The sequence below is a fragment of the Notolepis coatsorum genome (genome assembly GCF_963971535.1).
Source record: "Notolepis coatsorum genome assembly, chromosome: 15".
Taxonomy (NCBI): Eukaryota; Metazoa; Chordata; class Actinopteri; order Aulopiformes; family Paralepididae; genus Notolepis; species Notolepis coatsorum.
In genome coordinates, this window is record NC_140179.1 from 32,002,269 (window position 1) to 32,017,397 (window position 15,129).

The window sequence follows — 15,129 nt, forward strand, 5'->3', positions numbered from 1 at the left end:
TTTTGCCCAGGACAACAGTTGGGGCTTTAGTCACTTGTCGTACAAATATGGCAAGGCAACGAATGTCTGCTTTCCGAGGCAACAGCCAGTCCGTCTCTCTCCACCTGCCCACTGCAACGTCCAGTCCTGTCGGTTGTCACTTCAGTGTTGGGCAGCACTATTGACCCCAAAAAACAACAAAATAAAACCTTGCACCCCAGTCGCCGGGCCTTGCTCTAAAAAGAAGAAGTCGACTGTATCATCCTGTCTTCCCCCCCCAGGAAATAGATTTCACACCCAAGCAGAGACAATCTCGTCCTTGGACCTGTAGCATCTCAACCGTCCACAGTGGGGTGGGGGTGGGTTGTAGGGGGGGGACAAAGTCCTCGGCCCCCCCCACCACCCCCTCCCCCCCTCCCTCACCACATTTACGCTGAGGGTTCAATGGTCTCGGGAGAGTCTGAAGAGCTCCGGTCTCTACAAGTATTGGGGGGAAAATGCCCCCCCCATCCCCCAGACAACCAGATAACGGGCTGTCGATCGCCTCCGAATCACCCCCCCTCCCCTCCCCTCCCACTCCAGCCGCCACCCCCACTCCCGCCCCCCCCTCCCCCCGGAGTCAGTAGTCCTGGACCAAGGAGGAGAGGGTGTGCAGTGGTGGCTAGCTGTTGTCCTCTGAATCCCCCCCTCCCCTCCCACTCCAGCCGCCACCCCCACTCCCCCCCCCCCCTCCCCCCAGGGGGGCGGAGTCAGTAGTCCTGGACCAGGGAGGAGAGGGTGTGCAGTGGTGTCTAGCTGTTGTCCTCTGAATCCCCCCCTCCCCTCCCACTCCAGCCGCCACGACCGACTCCCCCCCCACCTCCCCCCAGGGGGGCGGAGTCAGTAGTCCTGGACCAGGGAGGAGGAGAGGGTGTGCAGTGGTGGCTAGCTGTTGTTCTCCGCCGTCATGTACTTGAGGGCGGCGAAGCCGTAGCGCCGCGACATGTTCTGCTGAAACTCCTCCTTGAGCGTCTTGAGGCAGACGCGGTACTGCTTGTTGGAGCGGAACTTGGTGATGTCGAAGCTGGGCGCGTGCGGCATGTGGATCATGTACGCGTTGGGCAGGACCACAAACTCGTACTCCTGCGGCGGGGAGAGAAAGAAGGGGGCGGAGAAACGCGTTAGCTCTTGACCTGACCTGATGGACTAGACTCTTCTATGTGTTTATGTTGTGCTGTGTCGTGAGTTTTATGTATTGTAGAGCTTATTACAATCTGTACCGATCACGAATACCACCAACTTGGTTGTGTGGCAATAAAGCAATCTTGTATCTTGACAGGGGCAAAACTCACAAGATTACTATTCGATAGTCACTGTGGGAACTGTTGGAATGCTAAGCGAAACCCCACGCCACAGACTTAATAATAATAATTAATTTGATTAATAAAGCGCTTCTCAGTAACCTGAAGTGGCTGACAGTAGGCAGAAAGAAAAGAGTAACAAAGAAACAAAAGAAACATAGAACCACAGGGGAAACGGGGAACAATATGAAATACACAGGAACATAGAGCCACAATAACAAACAATAACAACAGGATGGAGGAGGGTGGTTAACACTTTGAATGCCACCCACGAGTTTTCTCGTGTTATTACCCGGGTTGAATGCCCACTCACGAGAATATTCGTTTTATTCGTTTTTTTTTTTTATTAGCAATCTGAAATTATATTGCATGAAGCGAGCCTACCGTTGGAGATCCAGTCACCCCAGGCGCTCAGATGTGAAAAAAGCGCCCCCTATTGTCTCCCAGATGGTAAATCACCCTTTTGGATTGGACTCCAAAAGGGTTTTCTTTTTATTTAATAACGAACGTGAGATAATCCAATGACATAATGTCATTACTAACAGCTAATGCTAGTGGACCAGGCGAAGAAAAAGTTATTTTATTTTTCTATTCATGAACTGTCTCGCTCTCTATTTAAAAAAAAATTGTAGACTCAGTTTTTATATTTTATGTTATATTTCCAGAAAACCCCTCACAATCCTCACAATCTCCTTCTTTCCTTACTCTATGGAGAACATTCTCTGAAGACGTTTCGGGGTTCTGTCATATACATTTATGTCATAAATGTATAGATGTAGCAGTACTGTCTATCTGTATGTCGTGTATGTCATATGTTATGATGAATTGAAAATGGGGGACCCTGATGTAAACAAGACGAAAGTCTTTCTCTGGTCTGCATCCCCTTAATAATTGTATGTATTGAGCTGTACTGTACTGTACCCATTCTGCAATCTGTTAATAAAGTTTTCAATCAATCAATCAATCAATCAATCAATCAATCAATCAATCAATCAATCAATCAATCTGTTTAGCTCTCTGGCTTTAGGAGAAAGTAATTCAGTACCTCAGATGAAAAACCACAATGTTTTCAAATGTTATTATCTAAAGATGGTGAGTTAGAGTGTTGTGTTTATTCACAGTTAAAGACAGTAGAGGTGGAGTACTTTATTATCTAAAGATGGTAAGCTAGTGTTGTGTTCACTCATAGTTAAAGACAGTAGAGGTTGAGTACTTTATTATCTAAAGATGGTAAGTTAGAGTGTTGCGTTCACTCAGTAGAGGTTGAGTACTTGATGGTGAATTATAGTGTGATTTGGATTGACTTTACAACTGCAAATACCTGACCTGTCAAAACACATCAAAACTGACGTATGGTTCCTCAATACAAAATTATCATAAATAAATATTCATTGGAAATATATCAGTTTCAAATCGTGGTATACCACGTCCACCGCCTATCCAAAAACGAATCGATGTAAACATTGAAAGATTTATGAATCTCGTCTTCATCAATTTTACCAAGATCCTTAATGACTACGTGACATACAGTACTGTAGCTGTGAGGCAAATCCATACTCACTGAATATTGCAACCCTCAACTGAAAGATGCAATATTTTAATTATTGTTTATTTTGGCGACCTTCTATTGGTGATAAGCAGCTGTTGATATTGCATTTTTCTTTTAATTAGCACTAACTACCAAGTTAATATTCTATTCATTCCAAACAAACTGCTGAACTGGATACAAATATAATAATTATTGCATTATATCAATTGGCAGTAGAGAGTGGTAAAATACACATTTACTTATATGAAAAGATTGTGGATAATTACTTTAAACAGACCCTGACCCAGAGGCTACACTAAATTGCACGCCTATTTCTCGCTTTGAGGGGATTAGATTCAAAACAAAAGTTGTGCATGCAATTTGGTTTCGGGTGTAAGAGTTATGATGTTGACAACTAAAAGGGTCTATAATATTGTTTGGGTGGAGGTTTGGATGGAGGTTTGGTTGTAGGTTTGGTTGGAGGTTTGGTTGTAGGTTTGGGTGTAGGTTTGGTTGTAGGTTTGGGTGTAGGTTTGGTTGGAGGTTTGGCTGGAGGTTTGGGTGTAGGTTTGGTTGTAGGTTTGGATGCAGGTTTGGATGGAGGTTTGGTTGTAGGTTTGGGTGGAGGTTTGGGTGGAGGTTTGGATGCAGGTTTGGATGGAGGTTTGGTTGTAGGTTTGGATGGAGGTGTGGGTGTAGGTTTGGGTGTAGGTTTGGGCGTAGGTTTGGGTGAAGGTTTGGGTGTAGGTTTGGATGGAGGTTTGGGTGTAGGTTTGGGTGTAGGTTTGGGTGTAGGTTTGGGTGTAGGTTTGGGTGGAGGTCTGGGTGGAGGTTTGGATGGAGGTTTGGGTGGAGGTTTGGGTGGAGGTTTGGTTGTAGGTTTGGGTGTAGGTTTGGTTGTAGGTTTGGGTGTAGGTTTGGTTGGAGGTTTGGCTGGAGGTTTGGGTGTAGGTTTGGTTGTAGGTTTGGATGCAGGTTTGGATGGAGGTTTGGTTGTAGGTTTGGGTGGAGGTTTGGGTGTAGGTTTGGATGCAGGTTTGGATGGAGGTTTGGTTGTAGGTTTGGATGGAGGTGTGGGTGTAGGTTTGGGTGTAGGTTTGGGTGTAGGTTTGGGTGTAGGTTTGGGCGTAGGTTTGGGTGTAGGTTTGGATGGAGGTTTGGGTGTAGGTTTGGGTGTAGGTTTGGGTGTAGGTTTGGGTGGAGGTTTGGGTGGAGGTCTGGGTGGAGGTTTGGATGGAGGTTTGGGTGGAGGTTTGGGTGGAGCGGATGTGTTTGTTCTCCTGGTGCCGTACCTGCGCATCCAGCTCCATGATGTGGGCCACCTTGTTCCAGCCAAAGCCCACAAAGCGCCGGTCGTACTCGGGGCTGTCCCTGCGCACCATGACGTAGGGCTCAAAGTCCGCCTCCCACTGCACGTGGTACGACGTGGTGGCCGTCCTCCACTTGGCGAAGTTGGTGGGGGCGTGGCCTTTGGTCCACACATGGTACCTGCGGTGGGAGAAGAGGAGACAGAAGAATGGTTTTGTTTTCAGAAACTTAATTTTTGTTTAAATAATTATGTATTTATTAGGGCTGTCAAAATTAAAGCTTTAACTTTGGAGATTAATTTAAATGATTTAAAGCATTAAAATAAATGTATCTAGATTAATCTATGGAGTGAAAAATCTTAAATATTAGCGCCGCAGATATAAGAAAGAGGTCTAGCTGAGTCAATGTTGATGGTTTTGTTGAACATTTGTATTTCACAGGAGAGAAACTGTATTCAAAGAAAGCTATTAAAATAGTCTTTGCATCGAAATATACTTTCTTTGTGTTGATTTTACATTAATTCCATGATTTTACTCAAGTAAAAAGTTTCGGTCTTAACACTTTCATTGCCAATGACGCTATATGTCGTTTGTTCATGCTGACCGTTTATTGCCAGCAACGCTATATAGCGTTTGTTTGTCTTTTTTTTTTATTAGCGATTTGAATTCATATTTCATCAATCTAGGCTCACGCTAGTGCAGCAACATCTCTCTGAGCTCCATTGGGAAAATACCGCCCCCTATCGTCTCTCCCTGTGTAACTGCACCCCATTGGATTAGACTGGTGGGGGAAGGGGGGTCCAGTTTCCTCATTTTACTTTTTCCGGCAAGCCATCTGAAGGATCGAAGTGATTGCAGAGCCGGAAAACAGCGTGGAATACATATTTACAGTACCCAGCGCTGAATCAATAAACACGATCGATATTTGGAATGGCGATCAGGAATTGGAATAATCTTTTTGGAGAACATCTGATCTGAGGTAAGGAATCTATGTTACCAGTCTTGGGATAATCAGAGCTGTTTTCACCTATATATCAACGTGTCCCAAATGTGTGTGTGTGTGTGTGTGTGTGTGTGTGTGTGTGTGTGTGTGTGTGTGTGTGTGTGTGTGTGTGTGTGTGTGTGTGTGTGTGTGTGTGTGTGTGTGTGTGTGTGTGTGTGTGCGTGTGTGTGTGTGTGTGTGTGTGTGCGCGCTGATCAGGAAATGAGAGAATAGATTTTTCAGCTCACTTCTCTAGCGTGGATAAGTACACATATACTATCGATAATCTAGCGTTTATTTGAAAACGATTCATAAATAGGCCGAAAAATGACAATGTTTTTTGTGTATTCCAGAATATTCCAGTAAATGCCATTTATCACGGAATCTTTATATTTTCCTGAAACTTTCAAGAAAACGAGGGCTTTTCAAAATGCTATAAAACGGAAATTAACCGATTAAAAAACAATCCGTTTCGACAATGTTGACTGCAAACAAGTCATTGATAAGCGACGGGCAGATTAGACACATAGCCATAATTTAATACATAGATTATGCGTTCACAATGCTATCATTGAAGTGGGTGGCGGCATTCAAGGGGGTAAAAAGGAAAACACGGCCGGCACGGAAAGTGTTTAGTAGAAAAATGCTATTTTTAATCTAGATTAATTACAGAAAAATTGTGAGATTAATTAGTTAATTTTTTTTATTCTATTGACAGCACTAGTATTTATCCAAGAAGGAATTGCTTAGCAAGCATGTTCTTTTTAAGCAAAAAAGGCAGGTATAAGATAAGATAAGATATTCCTTTATTGATCCCCTTGGGGACATCCAGGCATCATAGCAGCATGGGGAGGGGGGAGGGGAGGTACAGGTATGGGTAGGGTTATAATACATATAGGCGATAACATTTGATCTGAATATACAGTGAAGCATGAGGATTGAACAACGTCTCCAGTGTGATGTTTATTCACACAGGTCTGCTGGGAAATATATAGTTGTAAAAGAAAGTCCACCACTACTACCACCACCACCACCACCACCACCACCACCACCACCACCACCACCACCACTACTACTAACACCACCAACACCACCACCACTACTAACACCACCAACACCACCACCACCACTACTAGCACCACCACCACCACTACTACACCCACCACCACCACTACTACATCCACTACTACCACTACTACCACCACCACCACCACCACTACTACTACATCCACTACTAACGGAACGTAGACCAAATGCGTCCAAATTTTTATAGGATTCTAGCACATTTTCATAACAATAGCGAATATTACCATTTTCATTGAGGTTTCTTACAAATTAACGATGCTTTATGTTGTCCTTTATATGCTGATTATCATTAAAATCTTAAATTGTACCATATGTCCCCCTTTAGACAACATATGTAATGCTACCAGCGCACTTTTGTTAAGATAATTAGTTTACCATTCGCGGTCGCTATACCGAGGTCGCAGTAATAGTTTACCGCTGTTCAGATCACGGCGAAGAATAGACACATCCCAGTGACCTGTGACCTGTGCTAAGTATCTTGGGAAATGTATTCATGTAGTTTTCAACATTTTCACCTTTTAATTTTAAACCAATGCTGTCATCTACTGACAACAGAAAGTGTTGTCTATCGTCACTTCCGTATACAGCGTCGCCCGAAACCCATTCTAGAGATTCCCACTTTTTACTGGGAATGGGGCGTGGCCGTATTTTGGTCCCAGACAATAAGAGTGGCTGCGATTGGTCACTGTGACGTTACCACTACTACCACCACCACCACCACCACCACCACCAACACCACTACAACCACCACCACCACCACTACTACTATTACTACCACCACTACTACCACCACTACCACCACACTACCACTACTACTACTACTACTACTACTACTACCACCACCACCACTACTACCACCACTACTACCACCACCACCACTACTACTACTACTACTACTACTACTACTACTACTACTACCACCACCAATACCACCACCACCACTACTACTACCACCACCACCACCACCACCAGCACCACCACCACCACCAGCACCACCATGACCACTACCACCACCACCACTTAACAGAGAAGCAGGCTCACCTGAAGGTGAAGAGAGTGCCCATGTCCAGCTGGGAGAGCAGCTCTGCCTTGGACTTGGGGTAAGACAGGCGGTAGCGCAGCGTCTCGAACGCCGGGACCACCAGAGCCTTCTTGCTGTTGGCCATGTCCAGCTGCACCACGGACTTCCTATAGGAGACAGACACGGGACTTCCTTTAGTAACAACAACAGAAGATAAATTAAACATCAAACTGTAGAGCTTTTTCACAACGTAGTCCGAGGTGACAGGTGCGTAGGAGAAGACGGAGGGTCTGGGCAATGAAGACGGAGGGTCTGGGCAATGAAGAAACGGAAGAGCTCCCGCATGATGCCATCTTCACTTACAGGGCATTTACAACAAGCGGTGCATGGGCAAGGCTAAGAGAATTATCAAAGACTTGAGCCACCCAAACAACTGCCTCTTTGAACTGCTGCGGTCAGGCAACCGATACCGGAGTCTCATGGCAAGCACAGAGAGACTCAGAAGAAGCTTCTATCCCCAGGCCATCAGGATGCTCAAGGAACAATAACACTATGTAACAACCATCAAATGCACTCACAGCACACACATCCACACGCACACACTCACTTTAAACATACAACTCACTGCAGCACCCACTTTAACCACTTTAGTACACCTAAGCACACTTTATATTTATCGGTAAAGAATTTGCACTACAACCCATACCTCATTACACCTTACTGTCAATTATATTGTACCTAAATTGTACCTCATCCCACTTCTGCTTTGCACTGTATAGTATATTGTATGGTAACTCAGTTACTTCTACTCTACATAGAGCATTGTATATATGTATAATATACTGAACATTTTTGTCTACGTACTTGACTTCTATTGTATACTTGCTATACTTATTTTATTATCTATTTTTGCCTAGCACAGTCTCTGGAGCGAAACAGAAAGAAGCATTTTGTATAAAAGTATTCTGTACTTCTGTATGACAACTAATAAAGAAACTTGAACTTGAAACTTGAGATGCAGCTCTTAGGACTCTGAGCTCTGCTCTGCTCTGCTACTGCAGTAATCATGCACCATTAACCTGGCAGTGCTGTTAACGACGCGTTAACGATACTGTGCTCTTGCAGTAGAGGTTCGATTTTTAACTCAATCGGGGCCATTCACGTAATATTACGTGTTTGCCTGACAACCGTTGGGTGCCAACCACGTAATATTATGTTTTTGATTCGTTTTTCTTTTTTTAGATTTTAATATCCTATTCAATGCCCGGGACCCGTATGTTGCCGTTAGAAGGCCTACTGCGATGCCGAGGGTGCAGTACCGGCCAGATTCTCCCAGGTGGCGGTATCAAGCTGCAGTAAACCCTGTTCCAGACCCTGTGTTACACTGAAAGGTACGTTTTTCACAGATTTTCAGTAGACGGCAAGGCTAGAGGTTCAATCAGTCGCATCCAAACGTCTACGGGACATCCGATGCATATGCTGTGGTTGGTTATGTCGTGGGACAAATGGAAATCGGATGGAGCAGATATCGATCAAACAATTGGAATATTATTTTTGGAATACTCCCGATCAAAGGTAAGGATCATCTGACGTAAATTCTGGCTTGATTGTTCAAGGTTTTCATACCGATCCAGCTGATCAGCGTTCAATACTAATACCGTTACTGGTAATCAATAATCAGAAATTACCCCCCAACCCCCACCCCCCCCTTTCATGCATTCATGATGAAACATAATACCTACTGTATAGTTTGATTCGGGAATACTATAGTGTATAGGCAAGAAACGCCTTCATCAGGTACAATGACCTTCGTCAAGGAGCTTCATCAGGTACAATGACCTTCGTCAAGGAGCTTCATCAAGGAGCTTCATCAGGTACAATGACCTTCATCAAGGAGCTTCGTCAATGACCTTCATCAATGACCTTCATCAAGGAGCTTCATCAGGTACAATGACCTTCGTCAAGGAGCTTCGTCAATGACCTTCATCAATGACCTTCATCAAGGAGCTTCATCAGGTACAATGACCTTCATCAAAGAGCTTCATCAGGTACAATGACCTTCATCAAGGACCTTCATCAGGTACAATGACCTTCATCAAGGAGCTTCATCAGGTACAATGACCTTCATCAAGGAGCTTCATCAGGTACAATGACCTTCATCAAGGAGCTTCATCAGGTACAATGACCTTCATCAAGGACCTTCATCAGGTACAATGACCTTCATCAAGGAGCTTCATCAGGTACAATGACCTTCATCAAGGAGCTTCATCAGGTACAATGACCTTCATCAAGGACCTTCATCAGGTACAATGACCTTCATCAAGGAGCTTCATCAGGTACAATGACCTTCATCAAGGAGCTTCATCAGGTACAATGACCTTCATCAAGGAGCTTCATCAGGTACAATGACCTTCATCAAGGAGCTTCATCAGGTACAATGACCTTCATCAAGGACCTTCATCAAATACAATGACCTTCGTCAAGGACCTTCGTCAGGTACAATGACCTTCATCAGGTACAATGACCTTCGTCAGGTTATCTTGCTGCCAAATTTGACGTCAATACACGGTGTGCGCTAGGGCTAGGCGATTTAGCCACAATATCGCACTGTATTTTGATATTTAAATTTTCTTGACAGCATAACAATATTTTATTTATTTTATTTTCAACTGTATTTATTTAAAGACATTTTCCCCAGTACAAAAATCACAGTGTGATGCGACAATATTTGTCTTTGGTGATACTACAATTGTATTATTTTTCTAATTCTCCTGCCATTTCTATATAACCTTATTGGAGTAAGAGTTCAAAGAATCTGTATTGTTGATGGCAGTATTGAATAATCTCGTTCCTTTCCTTTCAAATATGGTGTTTATCTCCCAACCCTCAGGCACCTTCCCCTGGGGACGGGGGAGGGGGGAGCATACACAGAGAATCCCTCTGACAAATGATTGCGTCGAACGTGAATGGAGGCACTCAGCCGAGTCCAGCGAGGGGCTTCCAGGAAATAAACTTGTGATTGCGGTCGTCATTATAGCCACAGGGTCAAGTTTAGGTCAATAGGAGGGTCAAACCATTCGCCTCTGGCTCAATATACCACATAAACCTCAGATGACCTGATGATATAATGGACCCAAGTGCCAAACGACGTGGCCCAGCCTAATGACGTGATAACTTCTTCCTCAAGGCGATACTCTCAGCCCCGTTAGATAGTAGAGCCGAGGTACCAGTAAACTGAGGTGACTGGGTCTCAGACGGTACCAACAATAGAGACAAAGAGAAAAGCTAACTCCTTCACCATATCTAGTATATTACTGTAGCTCCATTCAAGGATTTAGTACAAGCAGACTATGCCATGAATAACCTTCTAGATTCAAAACTGCAAGGATGCGTTTCATTTACAGAAGTTTTTTTTTTAATTAATTTTTTTTCTTAAAGATTTTAGCACCAGAGCGTGATGGGAGCCGTCGACTAAAAACACACATCAATCAATATCTGAAATAACACTTTTTTTTTCTTTTACTATTATACAGTTTGCTACAGTACTAGGTAATCTACCTTGCCTATATTACTACCTACTACTGTATGCTAATTATATCTTTACTACTATGCACTCAAGACTGTAGCACTCAAGTTCAACACTGTTTGACAAACAATGTTACTTAGCTGCCAGAGTTGTACCCTTCCTGCTGATTTTGGATACAAGCGTTAACTAAATGTAAATGTAGGCGACATACAAGTTCTGTACAACAAGTCAGCAGGAAGGGTACAACTCTGGTAGCTAAGGGTCCGTAAGGTTGTTCATCAAACAGTGTTGAACTTGAGTGCATAGTAGTAAAGACATATTAGCATAGTAGGTAGTAGTATAGACATATTAGCATAGTAGGTAATAGTATAGACATATTAGCATAGTATTAGGTAGTAATATAGGCAAATAAGATACACTTAGTAGCAAAAGTGTATAATAGTAAAAGACAGTATGTTTTTTTTCATTTCAGGTATTAGAATATTTGCATAATAATATAGGCAAGGTAGAGTGCATACTAGTAAAAGACAGTACAAAGGTTAGTATTTTTAGTGACTAAATGTAAATGTAAAAATGGGATTTCATGAGAACAATACGGATGAACGTCACACCGACATGCTCTCTCTCTCACCTGAGGTACTCAGAGGCAATACATGCTCTCTCTCTCACCTGAGGTACTCGTAGAGGCAATACATGCTCTCTCTCTCACCTGAGGTACTCGTAGAGGCAATACATGCTCTCTCTCTCACCTGAGGTACTCGTAGAGGCAGTACATGCTCTCTCTCTCACCTGAGGTACTCGTAGAGGCAATACATGCTCTCTCTCTCACCTGATGTACTCGTAGAGGCAATACATGCTCTCTCTCTCACCTGATGTACTCGTAGAGGCAATACATGCTCTCTCTCTCACCTGAGGTACTCGTAGAGGCTGTACATGCTCTCTCTCTCACCTGATGTACTCGTAGAGGCTGTACATGCTCTCTCTCTCACCTGAGGTACTCGTACTAGATGTGTAGTGGACACTCCTTCAGAATAAAAGATGTGTAGTGGACACTCCTTCAGAATAAAATATGTGTAGTGGACACTCCTTCAGAATAAAAGATGTGTAGTGGACACTCCTTCAGAATAAAAGATGTGTAGTGGACACTCCTTCAGAATAAAAGATGTGTAGCGGACACTCCTTCAGAACACTAGATGTGAATCATCACCTTCCTGAGTTAACCCTTCCACTACCACACTACCAAATGGTTAACCCTTTCACTGCGACAATACAGAAGGTTAACCCTTTCACTGCCACAGGACAAAGGGCCAAACATGCCCCTCACCTGAGGTACTCGTAGAGGCCGTACATGGGCAGGAAGTCGATGTCGGACAGGAACATGTAGGGCGTGTTGACCTGCCGCATGGCCACGTTGCGCAGCAGGTTGACGGGGTAGAACTGGCCCTCCTTGTAGACGATGTGGTAGCCCACGTTGCCGCGGCCCATCAGCACCTCTGAGCCCTGGGCGTAGCGCAGGAACTGCTGCGCCTCGGCATCCGACAGGTACAGGGCCAGGCTGATGGGGCCCTCCCAGTGCTTACAGATGGCCTCAAGCATCTGGAGCCTGTAGGGAGAGAGGGAGAGAGAGAGGGAGGGATGTTTCTTTTGTTATTCAAGTTTCAAGTTTGTTTATTTTGTCACAACACAATACAGAATACTTTATGATGAAATGCTTGTTTCTGTATGAGCCCCCGAGAGTGTGCTGCAGCTACATACAGTAAAAAGAAAGTAAGTAAAAAAAATTATTAGGAAGTAAGTAAAAAGTAAGTAAAGTCAATATACATCATATATACAATATGCAGTACAGAGTAAAATGAGGCACAGTGCAGAGGTACAAAACTTAGGGTAAGGTGCAAATGAGGTATGAATGTAGTGTTTATTATTAAGATCTGTAGTGTTAAAATCTGATAGTGTTTATTAGCATCTGGAGCCTGTAATAATAATAATACATTTTTATTTGTATAGCACCTTTCATACAGAAACTGCAGCTCAAAGTGCTTCACGACTGAAAAAAGACAGGCATAAAATAACTGAGCACATAAAGTGCAGACATATAAAATCAGTTTTTCACATTAGGATCTAACATCCCAACAAGCCACCTTGTTAATAGTTTATGATTCAGTTTTAAATAGACAATAATAAAAAGAGTAAGATAAAATAGACAGAATAAAATTAATTAGCGTCCCAGTTTTGATTACGGCTTCTCCCGGGCAGCGTGTCGGGAGTGTCCTCGAGCGAGACACTTAACCTGTAACTGCCTCCGATGAGCAGGGTGGTGCATTGGTTGCCTACGGCGTCGGTGTGTGAATGTCTTGAGTGAATGGGTGAATGTGAGGCATAAATTGTAAAGCGCTTTGGATAAAATAACTGATATAAATGCAGTCTATTTGGTCCATTTATTTATTTGAGCTACTATCACTCAGAATGTAAGGTTGAGTCCAGGTACTATCACTCAGGATCTAGCGTTGGTCACTGCAGTTCTGCCCTGAGGTCATCAAAACGCCGCTACCTGTTGTGGTTGATTCACCTTTATTGGCTAAAATGAGCTGCCAACAGCCCGGGTTGGGCCGACATTTCAAATGGTAAATCAATAGCCTCTCCGCTGGCGTTTCCTCCTAGTCGATGACATTTTAGAAGCTGCAAGCCATTCAACTCTCATCTGTAGGAGAATAGGGGTTCACCAAGGGCCAAAGCTGCACTCAGAGGCAAACGTATTTACACATATCTGTGTGTGTGTGTGTGTGTGTGTGTGTGTGTGTGTGTGTGTGTGTGTGTGCGTGCGTGCGTGCATGTGTGTGTGAGATACATTCATTGATTGATTTTCTATCAGAAATTAACGTTGTGCCAAACAAACGTCAGATACATAATGGACAATAATGAAAGCTACAACTACCACAACCACCACGCGTATATATTTAGTTAAGCTGTGGAGCTTATATATTTAGTTAAGATGTGGAGCTTATATATTTAGTTAAGATGTGGAGCTTATATATTTAGTTAAGCTGTGGAGCTTATATATTTAGTTAAGATGTGGATCTTATATATTTAGTTAAGATGTGGAGCTTATATATTTAGTTAAGCTGTGGAGCTTATATATTTAGTTAAGCTGTGGAGCTTATATATTTAGTTAAAATGTGGACCTTATATCTTTAGTTAAGCTGTGGAGCTTATATCTTTAGTTAAGCTGTGGAGCTTATATATTTAGTTAAACTGTGGAGCTTATATATTTAGTTAAACCGTGGAGTTTATATATTTAGTTAAGCTGTGGAGCTCATCTATTTAGTTAAACTGTGGAGCTTGTGTATTTAGCTACGCTGTGGAGCTTGTATATTTAGTTGAGCTGTGGCGCTTATATATTTAGTTAAGCTGTGGAACTCGTATACCTCCCAATGTTCTAAGCTTAGGAAAAGCAGAAGAAGAAAAAGGAGCCGTGTTTGACGTTAATTCCAACATCGACCTGGTTCAGTTTAAACAAGGCTGCTGTAATAACCTTCACTCAGTCAGACAAAACAATACAGTCAAGGGAAGGGGGTGTAGAGGGAAACAGAGTGAGTCAGATACGTCTATAAGGATGTTTCAGCCTCTCAAGTGGACTCAGCATTTATTTGGGGTCCTACTAATCACCATAAAGTACCACAAAGAACCACAAAGTACCCCAAAGTACCCCAAAATACCACAAAGTACCCTAAAAATACCCCAAAATACCCCAAAGTATACCCCAAAATACCGCAAAGTACCACAAAGTGCCTGGAAATATACCACAAAGTACCCCAAATATACCCTAAAATACCACAAAGTATCACAAAATACCCCAAAGACCCTCAAAGTGCCCCAAAGTATATCCCCAAAATACCACAAAGTACCACAAAATACCTAAAATGAAAAACTAAAATGTGCACATTACCCGGAAATATTTCTTATTCTGTTAATCATACCAGCATGGATGCTCATGGATGCTCACCAACATTTACCCGAAAGCACACCATTCTATTCTGAGCTCTTTCAGTGTCCAATACAGATGTTATTACATTTGGAGATTATAATATATTAAAATAAACATTTGTTTTGAAAGTATGTGCTACTTTGGGAATGGGAAATGGATTGCACATATATAGCGCTTTGCTACCTGCACACAGAGCTTTATAATTGCCTCACTTTGATTGTGGACTTCAGGAGGTCGGGGGTCAAGGACTACAGCCCCCTCAGCATCGACGGGGCACCGGTTGAGAGAGTCAACAGCTTTAAGTACCTCGGAGCCTACATATCCGAGGACTTGACATGGACCACACACATACATTGACAGTGTTGTGAAGAAGGCACG

General features: G+C 43.1%; 1 protein-coding gene across 2 annotated transcripts in view; it reads right to left on the minus strand.

Annotated features, from left to right (window-relative positions):
- Positions 1 to 881: 881 nt before the first annotated feature.
- The window catches only part of large1 (LARGE xylosyl- and glucuronyltransferase 1), a 232,777-nt gene continuing 218,529 nt past the window's right edge, over positions 882 to 15,129 (minus strand). For both annotated transcript variants that reach the window (XM_084330085.1, XM_084330086.1), the window contains exons 12-15: positions 12,094 to 12,372; positions 7,264 to 7,410; positions 4,140 to 4,335; positions 882 to 1,101 (exon numbers count right to left, since the gene is read on the minus strand). In XM_084330085.1, coding sequence (XP_084186211.1) covers positions 904 to 1,101; positions 4,140 to 4,335; positions 7,264 to 7,410; positions 12,094 to 12,372 — 820 coding nt within the window. In that variant the 3' untranslated portion in view covers positions 882 to 903. The remainder of the gene's footprint in view (positions 1,102 to 4,139; positions 4,336 to 7,263; positions 7,411 to 12,093; positions 12,373 to 15,129) is intronic.